This window comes from Schistocerca americana, chromosome X, assembly GCF_021461395.2.
Source record: "Schistocerca americana isolate TAMUIC-IGC-003095 chromosome X, iqSchAmer2.1, whole genome shotgun sequence".
NCBI lineage: Eukaryota > Metazoa > Arthropoda > Insecta > Orthoptera > Acrididae > Schistocerca > Schistocerca americana.
In genome coordinates, this window is record NC_060130.1 from 256,174,706 (window position 1) to 256,201,742 (window position 27,037).

The 27,037-nt window shown below is 40.8% G+C and overlaps 1 protein-coding gene across 1 annotated transcript in view; it reads right to left on the reverse strand.

The window, feature by feature from the left end:
- Positions 1 to 27,037, reverse strand: part of LOC124556790 (paired amphipathic helix protein Sin3b-like) — a 289,392-nt gene that overhangs the window by 136,561 nt on the left and 125,794 nt on the right. The window contains exon 7 of the mRNA XM_047130801.1: positions 20,134 to 20,142. Within this exon, the coding sequence (XP_046986757.1) occupies positions 20,134 to 20,142 (9 nt within the window). The remainder of the gene's footprint in view (positions 1 to 20,133; positions 20,143 to 27,037) is intronic.

A 27,037-nucleotide genomic window follows, 5' to 3' on the forward strand; every position in this document is an offset into this window, starting at 1 on the left:
CAAGTTTTCACACATGTCAATGTTGTGATGTAATATCTCCTGAACTGTGTATCATACAATGACATAATTTGGGTGTACATTCAGTGATGTGACACCTACAGTGAAAATGTACTTAATTCATTAAATAACAAATTACAAGCAGCAGGTATTTTCTGTGATTTGTCAAAGGCATTTGATAGTGTGAACCACAACACCCTTCTAAATAAATTAGAATTCTATGGTGTCAAGGGCAGTGCTGCAAAATGGTTCAAGTCATACCTCGCTAACAGGAAACAAAGGGTGTCAGTGCAAGGGACTAGTGAATTAAGTCATCAGTCATCATCAGAATAGGAAGAAATTACATGTGGTGTCCCACAAGGATCCATCTTAGGGCCACTGCTTTTTCTTGTGTACATTAATGATCTCTCATCAGTTGCACTGCTACAAGCAGAGTTTGTTCTGTTTGCAGATGACACAAGTATTGCTATAAATAGTATGTCGAGTGTAGTTCTAGAAATATCTGCTAATGATATTTTCATGGATATTAATAAATGGTTTAAAGCCAACTCACTGACATTAAACTTCGAAAAGACTCACTATATGCAATTCAGAACCTGTAAGAGGTTTCCACCAAGCATATGCATAAAGTATGAAGAAGAGCAGATACAAGAGGTTGACAGTCTTAAATTCCTGGGATTACAACTTGATAATAAATTCAGTTGGGAGGAGCACACCACAGAACTGGAGAAACGCCTTAACAAATCTGTATTTGCAATTCGAGTGTTAGCAGACATAGGTGACATAAAAATGAAAAAGCTTGCATACTTTGCCTACTTTCATTCCATAATGTCATATGGTATAATATTTTGGGTTAACTCTTTTCAGAGTCCAAAAGCGTGTAATATGTATTATTTGTGGAGTCAATTCACAGACGTCCTGTAGAAACCTCTTCAAAGAACTGGGTATACTAACTACTGTCTCTCAGTATATTTACTCCTTAATGAAATGCGTCCTAAATAATATATCTCTTTTTCCAACAAACAGCTCAGTTCATACATACAATACCAGGAACAAAAATGATCTGCACAAGGACTTAAAAGCACTTACTTTAGTTCAAAAAGGGGCCCACTACTCAGGAATACTCATCTTCAATAATTTGCCAGCACACAAAAAATTTAGTTACAAATAAAGATCAGTTTAAAAGGAGTCTGAAAGACTAGTGGCCAACTCCTTCTACACCATTGACGAACTTTTTAATAGAAACAAATGATGTGTTGTATATACTCATATGATGTATTGTATATACTCATACTATTAGTACTGTTATTTCAGCTTCTTTAAAAAAAAAAAAAAAAAAAAAAAAAAAAAAAAAAAAAAAAAAAAAAGAGAGAGAGAGAGAGAGAGAGAGAGAGAGATATGTTTCACATCAACGAGGATCTCCTCAGGATGGAGCTATGGAACGAAAAACTAATCTAAATCTAGATACTGTCTGCAAATTGTGGGGTGAAAAGAGGTAGTAGTAATGAAATAATAAAGTAAAACTTCATGACTGATGTTGAAATTTTACAACACACCATTTTAAGCAGAAGCTAGTTTCCCACACATAGTATTAAAGAAGAAATAATTAATATATCATGTCCAATGCTCAATTTTTACTGCATGAACAGAAAAAATGTAGTAAGCGATAACCTTTTTTTCCTTTCACCATTTTGTGGTGGGTGTCAATGAGAAAAAGTTTCATGGAGGTTTGAAATTATATGTAAAGTTTATTGGAAGTTACTAAGCACTCTCATTCTCAAATACTGGATGAATAAAGTCCACATATTTGTGTGCCATTAGTTACACTGCTAAGACATGAGGGAATGACTTCCATGGTACTAGAGGGAGCTGTAGAGGGCAAAAACTGTAGAGGAAGACAGAGATTGGAATACGTCAAGCAAATAGTTGAGGACGTAGGTTGCAAGTGCTACTCTGAGATGAAGAGGTTAGCACAGGATTGGAATTCGTGGCGGGCCGCATCAAACCAGTCAGTAGACTGATGACAAAAAAAAAAAAAAAAAAAAAAAAGTTACACTGCTTTAAGATATATACATAGTTTCTACCTTACTTTCCTTATTGTGTTACGATTGTAACATGTGATTATAACTCTTAATGAGTAGATAATGAAAGCATTTAAAATGTTTAAATTCAGTCAATAATTACCAAAAATATTGAAAATCAAATTTTTGCTGCCCCTGGAAGACATTAGATAAGCAACGTGCAACTGGTGCTGTGTACCAGGTTCTGAGATAGTTGCTTAATAATACTAATTAGCTTTACTTTTCATAGATTCTGAGGGTCTTATCACTTTAGTGATTATAGCAGTGAGAAAATCAAGAATAGGTAAGTTGTGGAGCAGTACTGCCATGCTGGTGGGCTGTGCACCCCAACATAACATACCTCCCCTCCTCCCAATGCTGGCAGCCTGTACGTCATCCTGAAGGGTGTGATGACAGCAATGAGGATGCCAGTGTGGGGATGTATGAGTAGTGGGATGGATTATGGAGAACTATGAGCATTGTGGTTGACCATGTAATTTCTCTGCCAGGCTTGAGCCATCCTGCGGTATGGAGGGGTACGACACAAGTAACAAGGTAATTGCCTCTTCAAGACAGTGATGCTGGTGCAGCTTCGCCATCTGGATTTTAAATGCACGGACCTTTTGCGGAGCAAGCTATTGGAAGCCGGACAGAAAAGTGCCATACAGACCAAAATGATACCGTTCCGTTCTCTTCACAAAAGTGGTGAAATTCTGCAGATGTGAACTGAGGTGCCATATCTGCTACAACAGTTTCTGGACAGTGCCAATATGCATGGACCTTGGGATGCTTGATGCTTTTTGATCTGCCAGACTCCTCCAAAGCACAAACTGGATGATGTCATGGAGGACCAGACCCAATGGTGACTTGTGGGTGATGGTTGTGGCATCCACTCGCAAATGGGTGGCAGCGGCCTCGGCCTCTGTTTCTGTGTGGAAACAAATCTCCAGTGCAGCTCAAAGTCTGTGTCCTGTCCTACTGGGAGACGGAACAATGCATACAAGTTCACATAATGAACTGTGGAATGGTAATAGATGTCACAGTAATACCCTGAGAGGAACAGTGGCCACCAATGCACATACTGGCAGTCCTGACAGGTATGTTATAGTGGACGTTAAACAATGTCAGTAGGGGTCTATGGTCTGTTAAAAGAATAAATCACCATCCATACACATAACCATGAAACTTTTTTAGCACAAAGATGATGACCAAGGCCTATTTTTCTATTTGACGGTAACTGCACTGTGCCAGGGTTGAAATTTTGGAAACAAATGCAGTCAGACCCTCAATGCCATTGATTTTGGGAGAAAGAATGGCTCCAAGGCCGTAGTCTTATGCAATTGCTCCAACAATCAGCAACTGAATAAGGTCATAAGCCAAGAGGCACATCAGATGGAGCAATGCCTGTTCTAAGTCCTGAGAAGCCTTGTCGCAAAGCTGTTTAAATTTTTCTTAAGAAGCTGTTGGAGTAGTTCAGCAATGGCTACTGTGTGAGGAATGAATTTTTGGTAGTAGTTCAGCTGACCCAACACTGATTTTAGTTGTTTGCTGTCCCTTTGGACTGATAGTCTTTCTACGGCCTCTACATAATATGGAGTGGGATGCATCCCTGTGGCATTTAAAACATGTCCTAAATGTTCAACTTATGGTGGGAAAAATAGACTTTGTCTTTGTTACACTTCAAGTTTACTTGTTGGAGCACATTGAATAAGGCATCCAAATTTGTTGCAAGATCTTTCATGTTTTTGACAGTGACAATGATTGGTAACTGGCCATGTCTCTAACTTCCTGTGTTGGGTGTTCCAAATGTCTTTAAAATATGGCTGGTATAATGGCTAAAAAATGCTGTTCATGTGTGTGATGTAGTTTGCCCATGATTCTATCTTCCTGTTAAATGCCAGGAATGGTGGTGTGAGCACCTGGATGCCTTTCACCATGCATTCAGTGTAAGACAATCGATTGTAAACCTCAGGTGATGTATTTATGGTTGGTTGGTTTAAAAGATGGAGAAAGAGACCAAATTACGAGGTCATGGGTCCATTGTTCCTAATAAAACAATGCCAAAAGTGTGAGAATAAAACAGATGAGACATATAACACAAAGAAAGGAAGACCACAAGAACAAAGGAAAGGCAACAAACACTAAAAGGAACAAAAGAGGACAAGAAAACAACAGAGTGATGCAAGAAACAGTTAGACAAGAGTACAACAAGGAAGCAGATTACAGTAGCTGACTGACCGCGGAAATAAAAAGGAAAAGCCAGCCATTCTGCAACACATTAAACCCTCCACCATAAAAGCACTATGGTGGAGGACACAGAGGGGCAAAGGACATGTGCTAAAACTCAGATTGAATGATAAAATCCATCCTCATGGATAAAATGTAAAACCAAATCAGCTGATGAGGCATTGTCTGCTAAAATCAATGATAAAGAGTTCGGCAACTGAAGATGAAGTTACAGGGCAGCCAAAGAAGGACACAGCAGAGGATTACGGGCCACTGTCAACCGGACACCACATCGACACTGAGGTGGGTCTTCATGGCGCAGGAGGTAGCCGTGAGTTGCCCAGGCATGTCCAATGTGGAGCCGGCAGAGAACCATGGAGTCCCTGGGAGAGGCCCTCATCATGGACCCCTTAATGGTTCACAGTTTGTTGTGCATACTGAGATTTTGCCATTCCATCTACCAAAGCTGAAAAACCTTGCGGCATAATAACGAGCGCAGCTCAGTTGCAGGGATGCCCATCTCCAGAAGTGGTTTCCGCGTAGCCTGTTTGGCCAGCCTGTCAGCAAGTTCATTTCCTGGGATTCCGACATGGCCAGGGGTCCACACGAACACCACTGAACAACTGGACCGTTCCAGGGCATACACGGACTCCTGGATGGATGCTACCAAAGGATGACGAGGGTAGCACTGGTCGATAGTTTTCAGGCTACTCCAGGAGTCAGTACATAAAAGAAAAGATTCCCCACGGCATGAACGGAGATACTGAAGTGCACGAGAAATGGCCACCAGCTCTGCAGTGAATACACTGCACCCATCGGGTAAGGAATGCTGTTCAATAGGGCCGCCGTGAACTTAGGCACAACCAACACAACCATCATCCAGCAAGCTGTCAGTGTAAAACACTTCACGGCCCCAGAACATGTCAAGAATCGAGAGGAAGTGACAGCGGAGAGCTGCAGCGTTAACGGAGTCCTTAGGGTCACCTGAAAGGTCCAGACAAAGCTGTGGCCGAGGCGTACACCATGGAGGTGTACGTGAATGGACCACAAGGAGAGGTCATCAATTCAGAATTGGACAAGGGCTCTGTAGAGTTGCAGCAGCATAGAGCTAACTGCACCCCAATTGGTGTTGCTCAGGCAACGGAGGACATTGAGGTGCTGCCAGCACTTCTGCTTAAGCTGACAAAGATGAGCCCTGTCAGACTCCATTCTTCTGGATATGGATGGAACTATGGGACACGGAAAGTACGGACAGACAGGAAGTTTTGGATAAAAATCAGGAGCGGGCCTGGAGACCCCACTCATACAATGTGGCAAGGATATGATGTCGTCAGGTCATGTCATATGCTTTTCGTAAATCAAAAAAGACAGGAATCGGGTGTCGGTGTCTGGAAAAGGCTGTTCAGATGGCAGATGGCAGACTCAAGGGACACAAGATTATCAGAGGTAGAGCAACCCTGGCGGAAGCCACCCTGACATGGAGCCAGTAGGCCACATGACTCCAGGACCCAACCCAACCGCCGACATATCATATGTTCCAGCAGCTTACAAAGAATGTTGGTGAGGCTGATGGGCCGATAGCTATCCACATCAAGCAGGTTTTTACCGGGTTTGAGCACCAGAAAGATTGTGCTCTCCCGCCAGTGCGATGGAAAGACGCCATCACACCCGATCCGGTTGAAGATGATGAGGAGATGTTGCTTGTAGTCAGATGACAGATGTTTAATCATTTGGCTGTTTCTATGATCAGGCCCAGGAGCTGTGTCGGGGCAATGTGCAAGAGCACTGAGGAGCTCCCACTCTGTAAATGGGGCATTATAAGATTCACTGTGGCGTGTAGTGAATGAGAGGATGTTCCCTTCCAGGCCAGGGGGTAATTCCCCGTCGCAGAGGCTCGAGCATAGTGCTCAGCGAAGTGCTCGGCAATCGCGTTTGTGTCAGTAGATAACACGCCATTTATGGTAACACCGGGAACACCTGTTGGGGTCTGGTACCCGAAAACACGTTTGATCTTTGCCCAGACTTGGGAAGGTGATGTATGGCATCCAATGGTCGAGCCGTATCTCTCCCAACAATCCTACTTCTGTCGTTTGATAAGTTGGCGAACGCAGGCATGGAGCCGTTTAAAGGCTATGAGGCGCTCCAGGGAAGGGTGCCGCTTATGCCGCTGTAGGACTTGTCAACACACTTTAATTGCTTCAGTGACTTCCGGCGACCACCAAGGACAGCCTTACACCTCAGGCACCCTAAAGAGCGAGGGATCGCATTTCTGCTGTAGAAACAATTGTGCTAGTCACCTGCACAACCATCACATCAATGTTACAGTGTGGGGGAGATTTTCCGCAGTGACAGCAGAGGTGACATATCCCCAGTCCGCTTTGTTCAAAGCCCACCTGGGCAGGTGTCCATGGGCCTGACCCTGGGACAGTGACAGAAAATAGGGAAGTGGTCACTACCACACAGGTCATCATGTGCTCTCCAGTCAATAGATGGGAGAAGTCCTGGGCTGCAAAGTAATAAATCAATGGCCGAGTAACTACCATGAGCCACACTGAAATGTGTGGCGGCCCCAGTATTTAAAACGCAGAGGTCGAATTGAGATAGTAAAGTTTTGACATCTCTGTCTTCGCCAGTAAGCATGGTGTCACCCTACAGGGGATTATGGACGTTAAAATCTTCCAAAAGTAGGAAAGGTTTAGGGAGTTGATCAACCAGTGCAGCTAATACATTCAGGGGTACTGCACCATCTGGAGGAAGATATACATTGCAGACAGTTATTTCCTGCATCGTCCTTATTCTGACAGCCACAGCTTCTAGAGGGGTTTGAAGAGGCACAGGTTCACTACAGACTGAGTTTAGGATATAAATGCAAATTCCTCCTGACACTCAATTATAGTCACTACAGTTTCTGTAATATCCCTTATAGCCGTGGAGGGCAGGGGTCCACATTGGAGGGAACCAGATTTCCTGGAGGGCAATGCAGATCGCAGGTGTAAAGCTTAACAGTTGCCGTAGCTCAGCCAAGTGGTGGAAAAAACTGCCGCAATTCCACTGGAGGATGGCGTCATCTTGAGACAAGGAAGGCATGGAACATTCAGTGAGGTAATTTACGTTCAGAGTCACCTGCTGCCACCGACTTACTCCCGAGCAGTCTATAACCATTGTGTCTGAGGGTCTGGCGAGATCTAGGTCCTCAGCGGACGCCAAAATCTCCACCCCATCTTCAGCCACAGAGCTTGTAGGTGGCAGTGGTGTGGGTGCCACGGTAATTTCATTGGTCTTAGGGGTTTTCGTTTTGGATTTCTCTCGCTGCTCCTTGGGTTTCCCTGGCTGGGAGGACTTCACTGGCTCAGTCTCTAGAACTGAGGATGAGCATGAAGCCCTACGGACCAGCTGCTTTTTGGCTCTTCAGCCGCTGGTGGGTGTCATCTTTCCCACTAGCAGAACCTGGGAAGGGAGTGACCCAAGGGACCCCTTCCTAGCAAGAGAAGCCGAAGAAGATTTACGCTTCTCCAGCTAAGGAGTGGCGACAGACGTCCCCGATGGTTGGGAGGGGGGGGCGTGTTGTTGCTCCCGAAGTAGGTGGTGCAGGAGCAACAGGGAGGGAAATGCCCCCCCCCCCCAAATCAAGAGGGGGCAGGTGTAGTCTTCTGGCTCTGAGAGATGACCTGGGTTGGCGGAGCTGATGGTGCCACAACTGTTGTAGCGGCAGCGTAAGACAATTTCATGCGCACAGGATGCAGGTGTTCAAATTTTCTCTTCATCTACATCTACATGATTACTCTGCAATTCACATATAAGTGCTTGGCAGAGGGTTCATCGAACCACAATCATACTATCTCTCAACCATTCCACTCCCGAACAGCGCGTGGGAAAAACAAACACCTAAACCTTTCTGTTCGAGCTCTGATTTCTCTTATTTTATTTTGATGATCATTCCTACCTATGTAGGTTGGGCTCAACAAAATATTTTCGCATTCGGAAGAGAAAGTTGGTGACTGAAATTTCGTAAATAGACCTCGCCGCGACAAAAAACATCTTTGGTTTAATGACTTCCATCCCAACTAGCGTATCATATCTGCCACACTCTCTCCCATATTATGTGATAATACAAAACGAGCTGCCCTTTTTTGCACCCTTTTGATGTCCTCCGTCAATCCCACCTGGTAAGGATCCCACACCGCGCAGCAATATTCTAACAAAGGACGAACGAGTGTAGTGTAAGCTGTCTCTTTAGTGGACTTGTTGCATCTTCTAACTGTCCTGCCACTGAAACGCAACCTTTGGCTCGCCTTCCCCACAATATTATCTATGTGGTCTTTCCAACTGAAGTTGTTCGTAATTTTTATACCCAGGTACTTAGTTGAATTGACAGCCTTGAAATTGTATTATTTATCGAGTAATCAAATTCCAACGGATTTCTTTTGGAACTCATGTGGATCACCTCACACTTTTCGTTATTTAGCATCAACTGCCACCTGCCACACCATACAGCAATCTTTTCTAAATCGCTTTGCAACTGATACTGGTCTTCGGATGACCTTACTAGACAGTAAATTACAGCATCATCTGCGAACAACCTAAGAGAACAGCACAGCTTGTCACCCAGGTCATTTATATAGATCAGGAACAGCAGAGGTCCCAGGACGCATCCCTGGGGAACACCTGATATCACTTCAGTTTTACTCGATGATTTGCTGTCTATTACAACAAACTGCGACCTTCCTTACAGGAAATCACGAATCCAGTCGCACAACTGAGATGATACCCCATAGGCCCACAGCTTGATTAGAAGTCGCTTGTGAGGAATGGTGTCAAAAGCTTTCCGGAAATCTAGAAATACGGAATCAACTTGAGATCCCCTGTCGATAGCGGCCATTACTTCGTGCGAATAAAGAGCTAGCTGCGTTGCACAAGAACGACGTTTTCTGAAACCATGCTGATTACGTATCAATAGATCGTTCCCTTCAAGGTGATTCATAATGTTTGAATACAGTATATGCTCCAAAACCCTACTGCAAACCGATGTCAATGATATAGGCCTGTAGTTCAATGGATTACTCCTACTACCCTTCTTAAACACTGGTGCGACCTGCGCAATTTTCCAATCTGTAGGTACAGATCTATCGGTGAGTGAGCGGTCGTATATGATTGCTAAGTAGGGAGCTATTGTATCAGCGTAATCTGAAAGGAACCTAATCGGTATACAATCTGGACCTGAAGACTTTCCCGTATCAAGTGATTTGAGTTGCTTCGCAACCCCTAAGGTATCTACTTCTAAGAAACTCATGCTAGCAGCTGTTCGTGTTTTAAATTCTGGAATATTCCATTTGTCTTCCCTGGTGAAGGAATTTCGGAAAACTGCGTTCAATAACTCTGCTTTAGCGGCAGAGTCGTCGGTAACAGTACCATCAGCACTGCGCAGCGAAGGCATTGACTGCATCTTGCCGCTTGTGTACTTTACATACGACCAGAATTTCTTCAGATTTTCTACCAAATTTCGAGACAATGTTTCATTGTGGAACCTATTAAAAGCATCTCGCATTGAAGTCCATGCCAAATTTCGCGCATCTGTAAATTTTAGCCAATCTTCGGGATTTTGAGTTCTTCTGAACTTTGCATGCTTTTTCCGTTGCCTCTGCAACAGCGTTCGGACCTGTTTTGTGTACCATGAGGGATCAGTTCCACCTCTTACCAGTTTATGAGGTATGAATCTCTCAATTGCTGTTGCTACTATATCTTTGAATTTGAGCCACATCTCGTCTACATTTGCATAGTCAGTTCGGGAGGAATGGAGATTGTCTCTTAGGAAGGCTTCTAGTGACACTTTATCCGCTTTTTTAAATAAAATTATTTTGCGTTTGTTTCTGGTGGATTTGGAAGAAACGGTATTGAGCCTAGCTACAACGACCTTGTGATCACTAATCCCTGTATCAGTCATGATGCTCTCTATTAGCTCTGGATTGTTTGTGGCTAAGAGGTCAAGTGTGTTTTCGCAACCATTTACAATTCGCGTGGGTTCGTGGACTAACTGCTCGAAATAATTTTCGGAGAAAGCATTTAGGACAACCTCGGAAGATGTTTTCTGCCTACCACCAGTTTTGAACAAGTATTTTTGCCAACATATCGAGGGAAGGTTGAAGTCCCCACCAACTATAACCGTATGAGTGGGGTATTTATTTGTTACGAGACTCAAATTTTCTCTGAACTGTTCAGCAACTATACCATCGGAGTCTGGGGGTCGGTAGAAGGAGCTAATTATTAACTTAGTTCGGCTGCTGTTAAGTATAACCTCCACCCATACCAATTTGCACGGAGTATCTACTTCGACTTCACTACAAGATAAACCACTACTGACAGACACACACTAACACTCCACCACCAATTCTATCTTTCCTGAACATCGTCTGAGACTTCGTAAAAATTTCTGCAGAACTTATTTCAGGCTTTAGCCAGCTTTATGTACCTATAACTATTTCAGCTTCTGTGCTTTCTATTAGCACTTGAAGCTCAGGGACTTTTCCAGCACAACTACAACAATTTACAACTACAATTCCAACTGTTCCTTGATCCAAGCACGTCCTGTATTTGCCATGCACCCTTTGAGATTGCAGCCCACCCTGTACTTTCCCGAGGCCTTCTAACCTAAAAAACCACCCAGTCCATGCCACACAGCCTCCGCTACCCGTGTAGCTGCCAGCTGAGTGTAGTGAACTCCTGACCTATTCAGCGGAAGACGAAACCTCACCACCCTATAGTGCAAGTCAAGGAATCTGCAGCCAACACGGTCGCAAAACACAAAACCGTCTGAGCCTCTGATTCAGACCCTCCACCTGGCTCTGCACCAAAGGTCCGCAGTCGGTTCTGTCAACGATGCTGCAGATGGTGAGCTCTGCCTTCATCTCGTAAGCAAGACCGGCAGCCTTCACCAAATCAGATAGCCGCTCGAATCCAGAGAGAATTTCCTCAGATCCAAAGCGACACACGTCATTAGTGCCGACATGTGCCACTACCTGCAGCTGGCCGCACCCTGTGCTCTTCATGGCATCCGGAAGGACCCTTTCCACAGCAGGAATGACTCCATCCGGAATGCACACTCGATTTCTTCCCCTCCTCAGCCGCCATATCCCTAAGAGGCCCCATTATGCGCCAAACATTGGAGCTCCCAACTACCAATAAACCCACCCTCTGCGATTGCCCGGACCTTGAAGTCTGAGAATCATCCTCTGAAACAAGGCAGGCAGCTGCATCTGGCTCAGCAAGAGACAGTACCTGAAACCTGTTTGTCAGACGCACCGGGGAGGCTTTCTGACCAGCCTCCGGGGACGTCTTTTGCTGCCTGCCATGCCTTGGAACGACCTCCCAATTAGCCTCAGTGTACGTCAGTCAGTCCAAGATCTTTTACTCCATGATTTTCCTTTCTTTCTGGAGAATCCTGCAGTCTGGCAAGCAAGGCGAATGATACTCTCCACAGTTGACACAGATGGGAGGTGAGGCACATGGAGTATTGAGATGTGATTGGCATCTGCAATCTCGACATGTGATGCTGGAAGTACAGCGGGAAGACATATGGTCGAACTTCCAGCACTTAAAGCACCGCATCAGGGGAGGGATATAGGGCTTTACATCACAGCAGTAGCCCATCACCTTGACCTTCTCGGGCAATGTATCACCCTCAAAGGCCAAGATGAAGGCACCGGTGGCAACCTGATTATCCCTCGGACCTCGGTGGACACGCCGCACAAAATGTGCACCTCGTCGCACTAAATTGGTGTGCAGCTCATCATCACACTACAAAAGAAGGTCCCTGTGAAATATGATACCTTGGACCATACTTAAGCTCTTTTGGGGCGAGATGCTTACAGAAACATCCCCCAGCTTGTCACAAGCGAGTAACACCCGTGACTGGGCAGAGGATGCTGTTTTGATCAAGACTGACCCAGATCTCATTTTGGACAAGCCCTCCACCTCCCCAAACTTGTCCTCTAACAGGTCAACAAAAAACTGAGGCTTCATCGTCATGAAAGATTCCCCATCAGCTCTCGAACATACAAGGTACCATGCGAATAAGATCCGCTGCCATCCTTAGCCTGACGTTCCTACCATTGTGTGGCCAGGGAGGGGAACCATTTGGGGTCATACTTCTGTGTGTTTAATTGAGCTCATGAACACTTAGAGACTGCTGGTGTTTCACCACCAGCAAGAGATGATGGACTACGCTTCATAGCTTGTCATCTGCCCTGATGCCACCCACTCTGACCAGGGGCCCTCCCTACGGGCACCACCCAGCCGCAGCAAACGCCACCTGACAGGATGGCCGTTGCCAGGAGTCCCAATGCCCCAGAGGCATGGGCATCTACTCCTTGGCATATGTGGGGAGTTAACGATGCAGGCATCAGCAGAGCGATCCCTGTGCGGTCAGGGGGCTACAACCAACAGGGTACATGGTGGCCCCACCACAACGGACTGGCTACCGTGTTGGATATCAGGTGCAAAGAAGTCCATGTTCATCGTCGATGCAAAAAACAACACTGCATAGTGCATTGTGGAAAACGCACCCAGAAAGGTGACCTCGCCCAAGAGATGGAGAATGGGCGGGACTGCAATGCGACGATGAGAAAGTGGGCTAAAGATCTCATGCACCATGTAAGGCGCCCTTCCCCAACTGGCTCGCTCTTCAGGAAAATTTTGAAGAATCGAGGTCAAACCCTACAGGGGATCATCATATAAAGGCCGAAACGTGTGAAACTCCTTTTAGTCGCCTCTTACAACAGGCAGGAATACAACAGGCCTATTCTAACCCCCAGACTCACAGGGGGGGGGGATGTAGTTATGGCTGCCATCTTCTCCAACACTAGTTCCTATGCCTGTAACATGTATTACAGAAGCAATAATGTGTGAGTAGTCATGTCCATAGGGGCTGTGAAAATACTGAAATAGAAATCTGACATTAGCACACCACATACGTGGAAAATGCACATAAAAGCACTGTCTAACTGGGGTGCAGCACGAGTTCAAACCAAATTGACAGAAAAACCTTGCCACCAATTGAAGTGACCAACACCAGGTTTGGTGTGTAAAACTAAAACCCATGTAAACAATGTACAAAAGGTGTGTTCCTAACAACATAAATTCACCCTCCTTCTCCTTGGAGCATAAATTCAGAAGAACATCAGAAATAGTTTATCAACGTCTGTCTTACTAAGCACCTCTGATAGTTTGACTTAAACTTTAAGTGTATTTAAGAATGGCTAAGCCACAAATGCTATCATCGAGTCAATGTCGACTAGTCAGTATGGGAACTGTCTCTCAACACTATCAGAATTACTAGCCGAGATACAAAAGTCCGAAAGGTCCCAGCGTTGCGAAGCCAAGTCTCTGCATAGGCAGGTGGAAGTCTGCTAGTACCTCCATATAGCTACAGAGGGTGATGATTCTTCGTTGGCTACAACTGCCGAATAAGATTTGGGCAATGGCTCGAGTAGTGACATGTGGAAGAATTGCTCGTGAACTATTTGTGGGCACGTGATGTGGTGGAAGCCAATAGGTCCGCACTAGCTGTGCCTGCTACGAGCGATGTCAATGCCACCTGTTGGTGTGGCAAATGCCCAGAGTTGCAGTGATGGAATCCAGAGATGTATGGCCCCTGCACCCTCAGACATAGGGACTTCGTGGTGCAGTACTGTCTGCTTGTGGGCTATATGCCCTGACATAGCGCATGCAATATCAAATTTGCCTTGCTGAGCTGAAGGAAGAGGATTTTATCTCAAATGAGTGGCTGGGAGGGAATACATCACAGCTGAGTACTTAACCAGTGACAGCTTATTGTTCATCACTCCCAGCCACCCTTCTTCCCATTGATACCAGATTCTACACATTGACACAAAAGTGACAGCATGTCATGCAGGCCTCATTCATGCTATATCTTCAACATCATTTCTCTAAATTACCATATGCCCTAACACCCAACAGAATTACACTACCTCCCACAGTCTTTGTAAGTGAAGAAAAGAGCCCTGGATGCTCTGAACTTTTTTTAAGCTGCTGGGCATGTCTGCTGCGTAGAATGAGTTGTACTCTGAGCGTCAGAAGAGCCTAGGCATTTCACAACATGAATATATATCATTACTACATATAAAACTACATTAATTACTGCATAGCCATTTGGTAAATAGCTCTTGGAAATATACTGTTTGAAAATTGCAGAGTAGCTAAGAGTTCTGATGCTTAGACCCATCCGTGAATATTGCCACACGGTTCTCATGTTCATCTAATATTTTGTAAAATGTACTGTTAAAAACTAACTCTCCTGTACCTCAATAAATCTCGGCTTGTTCAATAACAAAAACTGATACAACAGCAAGGCAAGCAAAGGTTTGGCATGATTCTGGAACACTGATGAATCTATGTAACACACACATCACAATGTGCAGCCATTGGATGACAACTGACAGCTCCCCAGTCTCAGCTAGTAGCCCTGGTATAGGACTTGTCCTGTAGGCACCTACAGTCAACGTAGTTCTTTCACAGGAGACACCATAGATAAACTTGAGGTTCATTCATACACTGTGTACCCATAATCTAGCTAGGATCAAAGCCATTTAAACTGGAGCAAGCCTACTCCACAATATTTATGGCTAAGAAGTTTTAAAACTAGTGCTTTCAGGTCTCTTAGGTGTGGTAACCACACGGATCTGGAATAAATCACACACACACACACACACACACACACACACACACACACACACACACAAACACACGGATATCCTAATACCAGTTTATATTTCAACCACTTCATCCATGTTCTACATTCACAACCCATAAGTTGCTGTTGGAGGAGAAACAAAATATTGCAAAATCACCCATAAATAAGGATTGCTGCATTGGGCTTCTTACTGTGGATGTTATACTATTAACGAAAAGATTTTAACATTTAGAATAGTTCTTTTGAAGGAAACTGTTCTCCTGCTAGTACACACCAGACAGGGTGCAACAAGCCAATAACTAAGAAACTATGGCAATGTGAAGCACCATATTATTATATGTAGATTATTTTGGAAGCTTCATCGATGAAGCTGAGCCACCATGTAGTGTTGTATGCCTTTTCAATACAGAAAAATATGCCAATTACATACTATCCTCATAAGAAAAGCTATTGTGTACTTGTCTCCCGTGTAGATCCATTTGTCGACTGAGGATTAATACCTCTTCAACCCACACTGAGAGTAATGGAGTACCCCAGTCTGTAGTAATGAGGCTAGGTGATGGTTGACCATTCGTTCCAAGAACTTACCAATAGTTTGTTAACGTAACATTTCTTTAACCACTATACTAAGTACAGTTCTTCCCTAGTTAGAGGATGAAAAATAAAGTTGCCTTACTCCATGAATTAGGAAGTTCTTCTGTCTACTTTATATTATTACACAGCCCAAAAGAATTTCCTTTGATTTCTCCACAGTGTTGCAGCATTATGTGGTTGATTCAGTTGTGACAGGGCAAATAATCATGAGAGACTGTGCTGAATCTGGCTTCCACATGGAGATGTGGCAGTTACAGAACTCAGAATTGCTGAATCTAAAGTCCAACCACCACCACACATAGCTTGTCTTTAAAATTTTGTGCTAACAAGACAAGACATCCAAACTACATACCCAAAAGGATATAATGCATTACCAGCACCAGCTAATGTTTTGTCTGGTTTACTTATATATGGTGAGATAGCTAAGACAGGTCAAGCAGAATATGTCCAGAACAATTAAATATAACAAGGTGCAGTTTTCAGTAAGGTTTGGTGCAGAATATGGTAAATTTTGTGACATACAGAAGAATTTTTGAAGTTACTGTTACTGAATTGTGGTACCAACTTTGATTTTTTTAAACTACATGCATTTTTCTCTGGAATTGGCAAGAGCTCTGAAGAGGACCTCAACAACATAACATATCTGGAACACAATAAAATAAGAAGGAGATAACAGCTCCACAAACCCCTGTCCTGCAGTAAGGAGAAGAGGTCCCACAAATGTCTGCTCTACTGCACCAAATGTAAGCAAACACATAACTCACGTATGGTTTGTGTGTCTATCATCAGACTGTCATATCAAATGTTCAAAATGTTGACCTGAACCATTGATACATTCTATAAAGTAATTCCACACTGACACTACTGCACATTGAATTTTATATGAACATACTGCAGCATTGGCCCATGGTATATGGCATTTAATGTCTTCAGGAGTTGTTAATGTTTCCTTGTGGACCTCTTGTTTTCATTTTACTCAAAGACAAAAGTCCAGAGGTGTAAGCATCCCTTGTTGCTTTTTTCCCTTCATATGAACTACTGATGGCACTGGGGTATGTAAACAGCGTTTTGCACTCTTTGCCACTTTATTTGACCATGGATATTGTGTCCACAGCATTACAGGGTTATATATGTGGTATCTGCTCTTTTGAGAAAGTCCAAAAGAACAGGCACCACACATATAATTAAGGAAATGATGGGGCCAACAATCCTTCATTGCAGATGCACACCAATCTCAAACTCCCACAGGAATCAGCAAGATGCCATGATGATAAGGATAATGAGTAGGGACAGTACAACAGTAGTGTGTGATACAAGCTGACAATTTGAGTCTGAAAGGAGGCATCCTAGGGTAGTCCATGTGGTTGTGGTGACCACTGTTTACAGGTGGTATAGTGGTCAGTGCATCTACCTAGTAAGCAGGCTACCCTGTCCAGCACAAATTTTAAACTTTCTCCATTGATATAAATCAATGCCCACTGGCAGCTAATGTCTTTTAATTCCTTTTTGTATTGTCTATTTGTTCACTCAGTAAATTTTGCATAAATTTAGGAATCATTCAGAGACAGCAGGGTGGCATGACAGCATTGAGGAACACACGCAAGTGGAACTATTACAGAATTTAAATGGAAATGGACAAATAATGCGACAAGTACAAGCAATATGCAAATATTGTACCAAACTAAAAGAAATCATATACAATCTCAATCTAACTGTAATTCCACTGTATTTCTCAAGTGCTACTGATGGTAAAAACAGTCAGAGGCTTTAGAAAAGAATCACTGAAATACTAGATATATAAACAACAAGTACATGGTAAAAGTAGAGAGCAATACTATAGCATCTTCTGGGGACTGCAACAGAGGAGAGAAAAAGTTCTTGAAGTAAATGCTTCCCATTTAAAGTAGGAGAGAAAAAGTTCTTGAAGTAAATGCTTCTCATTTAAAGTTTATCTGTTTTTTTGCTTTTATTTACTGGTTTTAAACAGTCTCGTGAGGACAAGACTTTTCTGGTTATGTCAAATTGTACATGTATTTAGTTATAGACAACTGATACATCTTGATGAAAGTCTGAAATAATAAACTGCACAGAAAGTCAGATGTTGCTTCCATTAATAAGAATTACCAAGGGGGTCAATAATGTTTAAAGAACTATCTGGAAGCCCAACATAAGATGTATAAGACATGAAGGATGATGCTAAGTCTACAAAATCTGAAGCAAAGGACTATGGTTTATCCAATGTGAATTTTTTATTGATCTGTGATACTCTAATTACAACACATTAATTGCTCTAGGGAAGATATTAGTGGAAATGCCAAAACATTTTAATAAACACTGCCTACAGAACGCTACAAACAGAACATAGAAATAAATTTATAAGAAAATGGGTGCCAGTTGATATGGACCAGTAAATGAATTAGCAAGTCTATTCGAGCTGGAAATGACACCAAGTTAACAGAACAATGCACAAAGTATTTTGGAGCCAGAGAATACATCCAATAAACCAGCAATCAAACTGATATTTCAAGTTATGAAAAGGAGAGAAAACATTTTTCACATTTGAAACATTACAAAATAAGGGAGATCAAGAACAGCATAAAACCAACTATGCCTCTGAGCTTCACATATCTTTTGCAGCCATTACACTTCCAGTGTTTCCATTTGAGAAATTAAACTTTCTTCTGAAGCCAAAGCATCATGAGCATAAGCAAACTAGAAAAAGCACAAAGGGGTGTGGTATTAGGTTGTCTGAGGATATTGTACAAGAAATGAACATGATCAATCAAAACCCGAAGTGCTTCTTGCATATGATCACACAAACATCATGAACAATTGCCAAAGATAATGTAATTGGGTGCATCACATATTGAGATTAAATGGTTATCTAATCTATCATTTTCTGACCATGATACAACTATCAGTAATAAATTATTGGATTGGTGCAAAAGTTCATAGCATTTTTCCGTAAGTTTAATAAACAGAGCAGATATACATAACAAGGATTTAAGTCATAAAAAATATAGTCTCCATCACTATTTACAACAGTCTGCCAATGCTGGGGTAACTTTTCGATTCCATGACTGTAAAAACCATGTGTCTTGAGGCAAATAACTCACTGAGAAATATTTGGAGTGCATTTTTATCTGGAAAGGAAGTTTCTCGAAGGTTGTTTGATAGACAGCAGTAAAGATGAAAATCTGAGGGTGCAAGATCAGGTGCTTAAGGTGGGTGTGGAATGACTTCCCATAGTGTTTTTTGTCAGTCTAGCAGAATGTGGGTGGGTGTTACCGTGTAGTTAACATCACTTCTTGCAGTCTTCTGCTCGTTAATCTTGGATTGTGTCTGCAAGACATTTCAGTTGTTGACAATAAATGTCAGCAGCAATGGTTACACCTTGGGAAAGCAATTCATAGTACACCACACCAGTGCTCTTCCGCTACATACAAGACATTGCCTTTTGAGAATGCGTGCAGTTCTCTGTACGGGAAGTTGCTGCTTTATTTGGGGTCAACCATTCTTTCTTTTCCTTATGTTAGCATAAATACACCATTTCTAGTAATCAGTAATGATACAGGGTAGGATTGGTCAATGCTGTTCATGAGCCAATTGATGATGAGCAAGAAGAGATGCACATATGGCCACCCACTGATTTTTGTGATTGTGGCTTAGAGCATGCAGTACCCATATACCACGTTTTTCAAGCTTCCCCATTGCATGCAAATCTCGCACAAAGGTGGAATGATCACAGTTCATCACATACGCCAGTTCTCGAGTACAATGATGTGGATCATTATGGATTGATGTTTTTAAATGCTCTTCATCAAACACCGAAGGTCTTCCTGAATGTGGAGAGTAACTAATATCAAAACATTTCTCACTGAAACATGAAAACCATTTTCTTGCTGTGCTCTGTCCAATGGCATTATCCCCATAAACGGCGCTCACATTTCTGGCTGCCTCTGCTGCTGTCACCCCTCTACTGATTTCAAACAGAAGAATATGTCGCAAATGTTCCGATTTCTCTGCTTGGCACTTCATTTTCTAGCACCCACAGCTTCAATCACTATATCCAAATGACAAAATGACAATATGTGAGCTCAAATAGCAACAGTGAACTACAAATAAAAAATGACTGTCGATAAATAACCCATAGCAAATGGAACACCAACAAGCAAAACAAAAATACTACAAACTTATGCACCAACCTAATGTGTAACAGAACTGGAAGAAGGTAGAGTAGAGTAGTCAGAAAACAACATTAGCAATTAAAACTCAACACTGCTAGTGCCTTACAAATACTTGAAGGAAAGGTAACTAATAATTTGCTTAAGAACAATAACCCGTCACAGAAATTCCTCTCTCAATCTTCTGTTTCAAAACGGGTTAATGATTGGAGGAAAAAAAGCACCTATAGTCTAAGTCTCTACAAGTCAATTTAAGGCTTGACATAACTGGCATAAAACTAGCAATCTTTTGTGACACAATAGAGGCATCATACAAATAGTAATGTACTGCTGGATAAATTCCATAAATTTAGAAGTAGATGCTTACCTCACAGGTCTGGTGAATGCAGCAGAACAACATGTAACAAACAGAAACACAACATGTTAGAAAGAAACAAAGACATAGTCATACTAATTAATTTTAACAAAAAGCTTCACAAAGAAGACTTGTTTAAAGATTTGTAACACATTTCTTAACTCACAATCCAAATAAACATATTAAATTATTGTTGGAAAAATTGGTAAATGTTATGCATGTATGGACTAACCAGAACAGGACACTAGACGATACATTTTTGGCTGATGAGACAGTACATTTTGAGGGTAATGAAACCTTCAACCCAACTGGAAATACCAAAATGTATTTTCTACGGTCACTGACATTTAAATAACTGAACTATTCATTATAGATGGGAAAGACTGATGTTAATACTCTTCATTCGCAGCTGAAAAAAACCGCTAGGTTGTGGCTATTCCATTTCTCCACGACAGCCTTCCTTCCAGGACAACTAGTCAAGAAAGATATGCACGAAAACTTCTGTGAAGTTTGAAAAATAGAAGACAGGCACTGCCAGCATTGAAACTTGGAGGGCAGCTGCCTGGATAGCTCAGTCATTAAGAGGACTGAAATATTCCAGGTTTGAGTTCCGGACTTGAACACAGTTTTAATCTGTCAATAAGTTTAAAAGCAATGAACGATCTGCTACAGAGTTAAAGATTCATTGTGTAAAAGTGAAATATGTGTAGAATAACATTAACTGCCATTATTTCTCACAAATAAGACAATGGTTAAACATTATAAGTGATAATGGAATCAGTGTGTTACATATGACAAGAAATTCAGATGTCTCTGCATGATGCAAGGAAAAAAGCAAAGTCTCTGGCATCAACAAGTGAAGTGAAACAACAGACCACTATCTAAACAAAGCATCAAATCTTATCCACAGCAGTTTGAGAGAGTACATTTTACACTATTTGCAGATACACATGTACAAAAGCACCAAAAGATAAAAAGTTGTATACACGTAACTGAACGAATTCTCACCAGGACACTAGATTTTTTGCTCAGAAAGAGATTACTGACTTAGAAACTGAGTTTATTTTTCAGAATGGAATAAAGCACTCTAAAATACCACACCTGGGCCACAGATATGGTAGACACCAAGCATGGGAAACTTTTGGTAAACCACGGGCCAGATTTACATACTATTTAAGCTCATGGGCCATGTCGTCACATGATGCAACAGCAGCACTTCTAACGCATAAAGTCAAAACCATAGCATCCGTGATGTTAAATATCTCTGAGGTAATACACTGATATGAAAGGCACCACTTTCCCAACATGTCACACCAACAACTTATGCCTCAAAACATACGTTTTTGAGAGTACTGTCATTTAATTTTCAACATTTTATATTCACTCAGAAATCAAGAGAGAAAAAAACATACGTTTTTGAGAGTACTGTCATTTAATTTTCAACATTTTATATTCACTCAGAAATCAAGAGAGAAAGTATCTAAACAGCGGTAGACATTTCAAAGCAAAAGCATGATGAGAAATTCAGAATAAAAGTTTGTTCAATGCAGAAACTACTACCTCTAGAAGATAAAATGCAAACTTATTCCACAAAAGAATAAGAATGCTTACATTCAAAGAAATGCTTGAATTCAAAGAAATAGTATCAACAGCAATTGAGAGATTTATACCAAATAAACAAACAAACAACAGAGCTGATCCCCCCGGTACACAAAACTGGTCAGAACACTGTTGCAGAAACAACGAAAAAAGCACGCCAAATTTAAAAGAATGCAAAATCTCCAAGACTGGCGATCTTCTACAGAAGCTTATAATTTAGCGATGACATCAATGCGAGATGCTTATAATAGTTTCCACAACAAAACCTTATCTCAAAGCCTGGTAGAAAATACAAACAGATTCTGGTCATACGGAAAGTATGCTAGCAGCAAGACACAGTCAATTCTTCTCTGCATGATAGTAGTGGAAACACTATCAACAACAGTGCTGTGAAAACAGAGTTACTAAACACAGCCTTTTGAAATTCCTTCACCAAAGAAGACACAGTAAATATCCCAGAATTCAAATCAATAACAGCTGCCAACATAAGTAACTTAGAAGTAGATATCCTCAGAGTAGTGGAGCAAGTTAAGTCAGTTAATAAAAGCAAGTCTTCTGGTCCAGACCGTGTACCAATTAGGTTCCTTTCAGAGTATGCTAATGTAATAACTTCATACTTAACAATCATATACTACTGCTCACTTGACGAAAGATCCGTACCCAAAGACTGGAAAGTTGCACAGGACACAACAATATTCATGAAGGTAGCAGGAGTAATCCACTAAATTACAGACCCATATCATTAATGTCGATATGCAGCAGGATTTTGGAACATATATTGTGATCAAACACTACGAATCACCTCGAAGTGAACAGTCTATCGACATACAGTAAACACGGATGTAGAAAACATTGTTCTTGTGAAACACAACTAGCTCTTTATATAATCAAAGTGTTGACTGATACTGACAGGGGATTTCAAATTGATTCCATATTTCTAGATTTCCAAAAGGCTTTTGACACTCTACCACACAAGTGGCTTGTGGTGAAATTGTGTGTTTATAGAATATTGTCTCAGTAATGTGACTGGATTCATGATTTCATGTCATAAAGGTCACAGTTCATAGTAATTAACAGAAAGTCACTGAGTAAGACAGAAGTGATTCATGGAGTTCCCCAGATAGTGTTAAAGGTCCTCTGCTGTTCCTTACCTATATAAACGATTTAGGAGACATTCTGAGCAGCTGTATTAAATTGTTTGTAGATGATTATGTTATTTATCGTCTAGTAAACTAATAAGAAGATCAAAACAAATCGCAAAATGATTTAGAAAAGATATCTGAACGGTGTGAAAATTTGCAATTCATCCTAATTAATGAAAAGTGTGAAGTCATCCACATGAGCGCTAAAAGGAAACTATTAAACTTCAGTTACACGATAAATCAGTCTAATCTAAAGGCCATAAATTCAACTAAATACCTAGGAATTACCACTGCGAACATAGAAAATGTTGTGTGGAAGGCAAACCAAAGTCTGCGTTTTATTGGCAGGACACTTAGAAAATGTAACAGATCTACTAAAGAGACTGCCTACACTATGCCTGTTTGTCCTCTTTTGTAGTACTGCTGCACAGTCTGGGATCCTTACAAGATAGGATTGATGGAGTACATCGAAAAAGTACAACGAAGAGCAGCATGTTTTGTATTATCATGAAGTAGGAGAGAGAGTGTAATGGAGACGATACAGAATTTGAGATGGACACCAATAAAACAAAGGCATTTTTTGCTGTGGCGGAATCAATTTCAATCACCAACTTTCTCCTCTGAATACAAAAATATTTTGTTCATGGCAATCTACATAGGGAGAAATGACCATTGTAATAAAATACGGGAAATCAGAGCTCACACGGAAAGATATAGGTGTTCATTTTTTCCGCACGCTGTTCGACAGTGGAATAATGGAGAATTACTGTGAAGGTGGTTCCAAGAACCCTCTGCCAGGCACTTAAGTGTGATTTGCAGAGTATCAATGTAAATGTAGATACATAAAAAATATAGCAAATTTATGATGCACACAAGAGTGTACTTACAAATTAGAAACAATTAATCTGAAGAACTAAATGGAATTGAGAGATAATGCTCAGAACTTTTTTAAAAAAAATTACAGAACTGAAACACAAGAAATATTAGTAGTAGATGCACGAAAGTGATGGAGTATAGTTTAAGTAGCTGGCAAATGATGAGCTTGAAACAGAAGAAAAATACAGGAAGGACAGCAGTATCTGCTGGAAATAAGTGTTTGAAAAGAATCAGCTTGTATGGTCCAAAAGTAAGGATGATTTTGGGTTCAAAATTCCACAGGAAGAACCAGAATTAGAAATCCCCTCTCTATTGTGAAAAAAATCTGATATTTTCAACAACTATGACACCTTGTACAATACTGATTAACAAGGGAGCTGTCCAATCTGACATGTTGAAATCTGTCCCAAAATGTTTTATATTGGAATAATATACTGAAAGGAACTCAATGTCAAAACTTTAGCTGCCGAGGCACACTGTAAGTATACTATATAAAAAAAAAAAAAAAAAAAAAAAATTGAAAATTGCCAAAATCATAGCATGTCGGGCAGCTGTAGCAGACAGCACATGCACAACACAACAGCTGCATAGTGTTGGTTGACATCAATAATCAGATAACATGGCACAATGTGGTAGTAACTTGTAAAGTGAATTTCAGTTTTCACTGATAGTTTCTCTGACACAATAGTTCACATGTTTCATTAGAAACTGTAGAAACATAATTCAGTCAGTTCCGTCAATTGTGGTTCCAATCCTGATTGTTGTGCTAATTGGTACTTTCCTATTCCACAGAATATGTGCAGTACTAGCTTTCAGTGACAAAGAAAAGGCTGTAAAGCTTTTGTTTAAACAAAGGAGGCAGCACACGTATAAAGTTAAGCAGCATACAAAGCCAGTTTTGTTTCATAAAATGTGAACGTGAATTGTATGAATGGAAGAAAGATATACATGACGTACGAAATATATGCCAAAATGAAACTTGCAAAAGTGTTAATGAAAAACTATTTGAAATATTTAGAACTGCTTGTGAGAGTCAATGCACCGTTATCAAGGGCCCTTTGAATTGCAAGTCACATGAATGTTACAGATTTCCATGTTTCTTCGACTTGGTTAAACAGATTTGGGAAATTATATGGAAAGGAAGTAGCAAAATTACAAAGTTTACATCAAGTAAACGTGTACAGGACATGCCGTTAATAGGTCATACTATAGAGAAATTTGTAGCTAACCTCAATACAAAGCTTCTTGTTATCTCCTAAAGTGCTGTGTGTACAGACAATCAGTCAAATTCATGCAAGAACGGTGTGAAAACCGAACTTCTCATTTCAAGTGAAAAAAGACAGAGTTGTTTGTGCAGTCGATGAATGTTATGACACATTCGTTTACCACAATGACAGTGATAACCATCTGTGGATTAATGTTTCTGCAGCTTTATATCTATCTTCAGGAACCTCAAAGAAAATTAGGGCCAAAAATTAAAGAAAGGAATGGTTAGTTTCAATCTTTTAATTGGCACAGGAAAACCTGGAAAATTGCAGGAGAATAATTTTCAATATTACATCCGAAACATCATCTTACCAGCTGCAGAAAATAATTCATTGCTTTTGTTGCACTCTTGTTCTGGACATGATAACACCTATGTTTTTAGAATGGTGAAAAGACTGTTAATGTAATTCAGGCTCCATCCAGAACTAGTAGTGTACTTCAACCTCTCAGTACAGAAATTTTTGCGACTGTGTAAAATATTTTTCAGAAAACTGTCAGAGAATATAATTTCCGGTAGCTTTTTGTCTTTCTAGCTTATTGGCGAAGCAGTACTGTTGAATTTCTGTCATTTGTGCATTGTCAGTTTGCATCACCACAGTCTCCAGATTTGATCAAGTACATTTGGTGTGCAACACAAAATGTAGAACAATGACCATGACCATTTCTTATCTATGCCAACTCTGTTAAACAAAACTAGCAATTACCCTGAAATGCCTGAATGTTTTAATTTATCTTTTACCAGGTGTGCCTAGTGCAAGGAGAATGTTTATTTCATCATCCAATAGGCACTTCGCATTTTTGTGATGGCTACAAAGAATGAATATGAAACTGTTTAATTTTTAGTAAAATATACATTATTCAACAATTATCATAAGACCTGTGCTACAGGAATTGGTATAAAATATTTCATGTCAACAAATTAAAAGTCTTACTAATGGTAGTCATCAGGAACGTAATGTCATAACTGCATTGATTTTCTTTCCTTTGCTACTCATATGCATAACAATTACTTCTGCAGTGGTTTAGCTGTCAATATTAACTACAAGTTATTCAAAAAATTAATTATTTGAGACATTTCTGGTACAGTTTAAAAGCTTAAAATTTTGGACTTCATGCTATGGGGTGCTATGTTCTTCTGTCGTGGCTGCGTCAGCTTATTTGCCAATTTGCACACTAGGCAGGAGTGTACAAACTGCTGCTATAAGCGGTTCTTCGTGCAGCAAGAATGAGTAACTTTAACAATCTTTTTAAATACTTGCAGTGCACCTTAGCAGCTAAACTTTTGACAGTGCATTCTGTTCAGTGTATTCTACATGTGTGAAAAATTTCACAACAGGTTTAAACATGTCAGACTGAACCATTCCCTTTTACGATTAATTCTATTGTCTGTCCAGATTGCATATCTTTATAATTTTATGACCAGTTTCAGTGCCATCTTCTAATCTGTACAGATAAGAAAAATAAAATAACTAATCACTACATAAGATAGACAGCCCTGCTTTAACTATATCTCTAACAAACAGTAACCCTTGAATTTCTACTAGCAATTTGCATGTTACGTTATAGAACAATACGATAGTGTGATAGCATTCACACTGTTAATACAAGTCCACTACGCAACTGCTATTTGGTGGCATCAGAGTTTAAAACCGAACTCCTGTATTTTGTCTGGTAGACATGTTACAAATAAATTATAAACACTTCCAAAACATTTCCTAAGAATACACTAAAATTTAAAATCTTGTGTTGAGGAAACCTATTATTATCAGAAAAAAACCGTTCTTTAAAGAATCGAACATCCTCTGCATAAAACAGCTTCAAACATCTGATTACTTTACAAATGAGTTAGTGTATTAAGCATTTGACATTAAGTATGTAAGCAAGAAAAATTAATGAGAGGTTTGAAATTATGCTTAAAGTTTGTTGGAAGTCATTAAGTGCTCTCATTATGAAACACTGTTTAAATGCAGTCTAGGTAATTTGGCCACCATTTTATGCAAAAGCAAGTTCTTCCACTTATCTCAATGTTTATG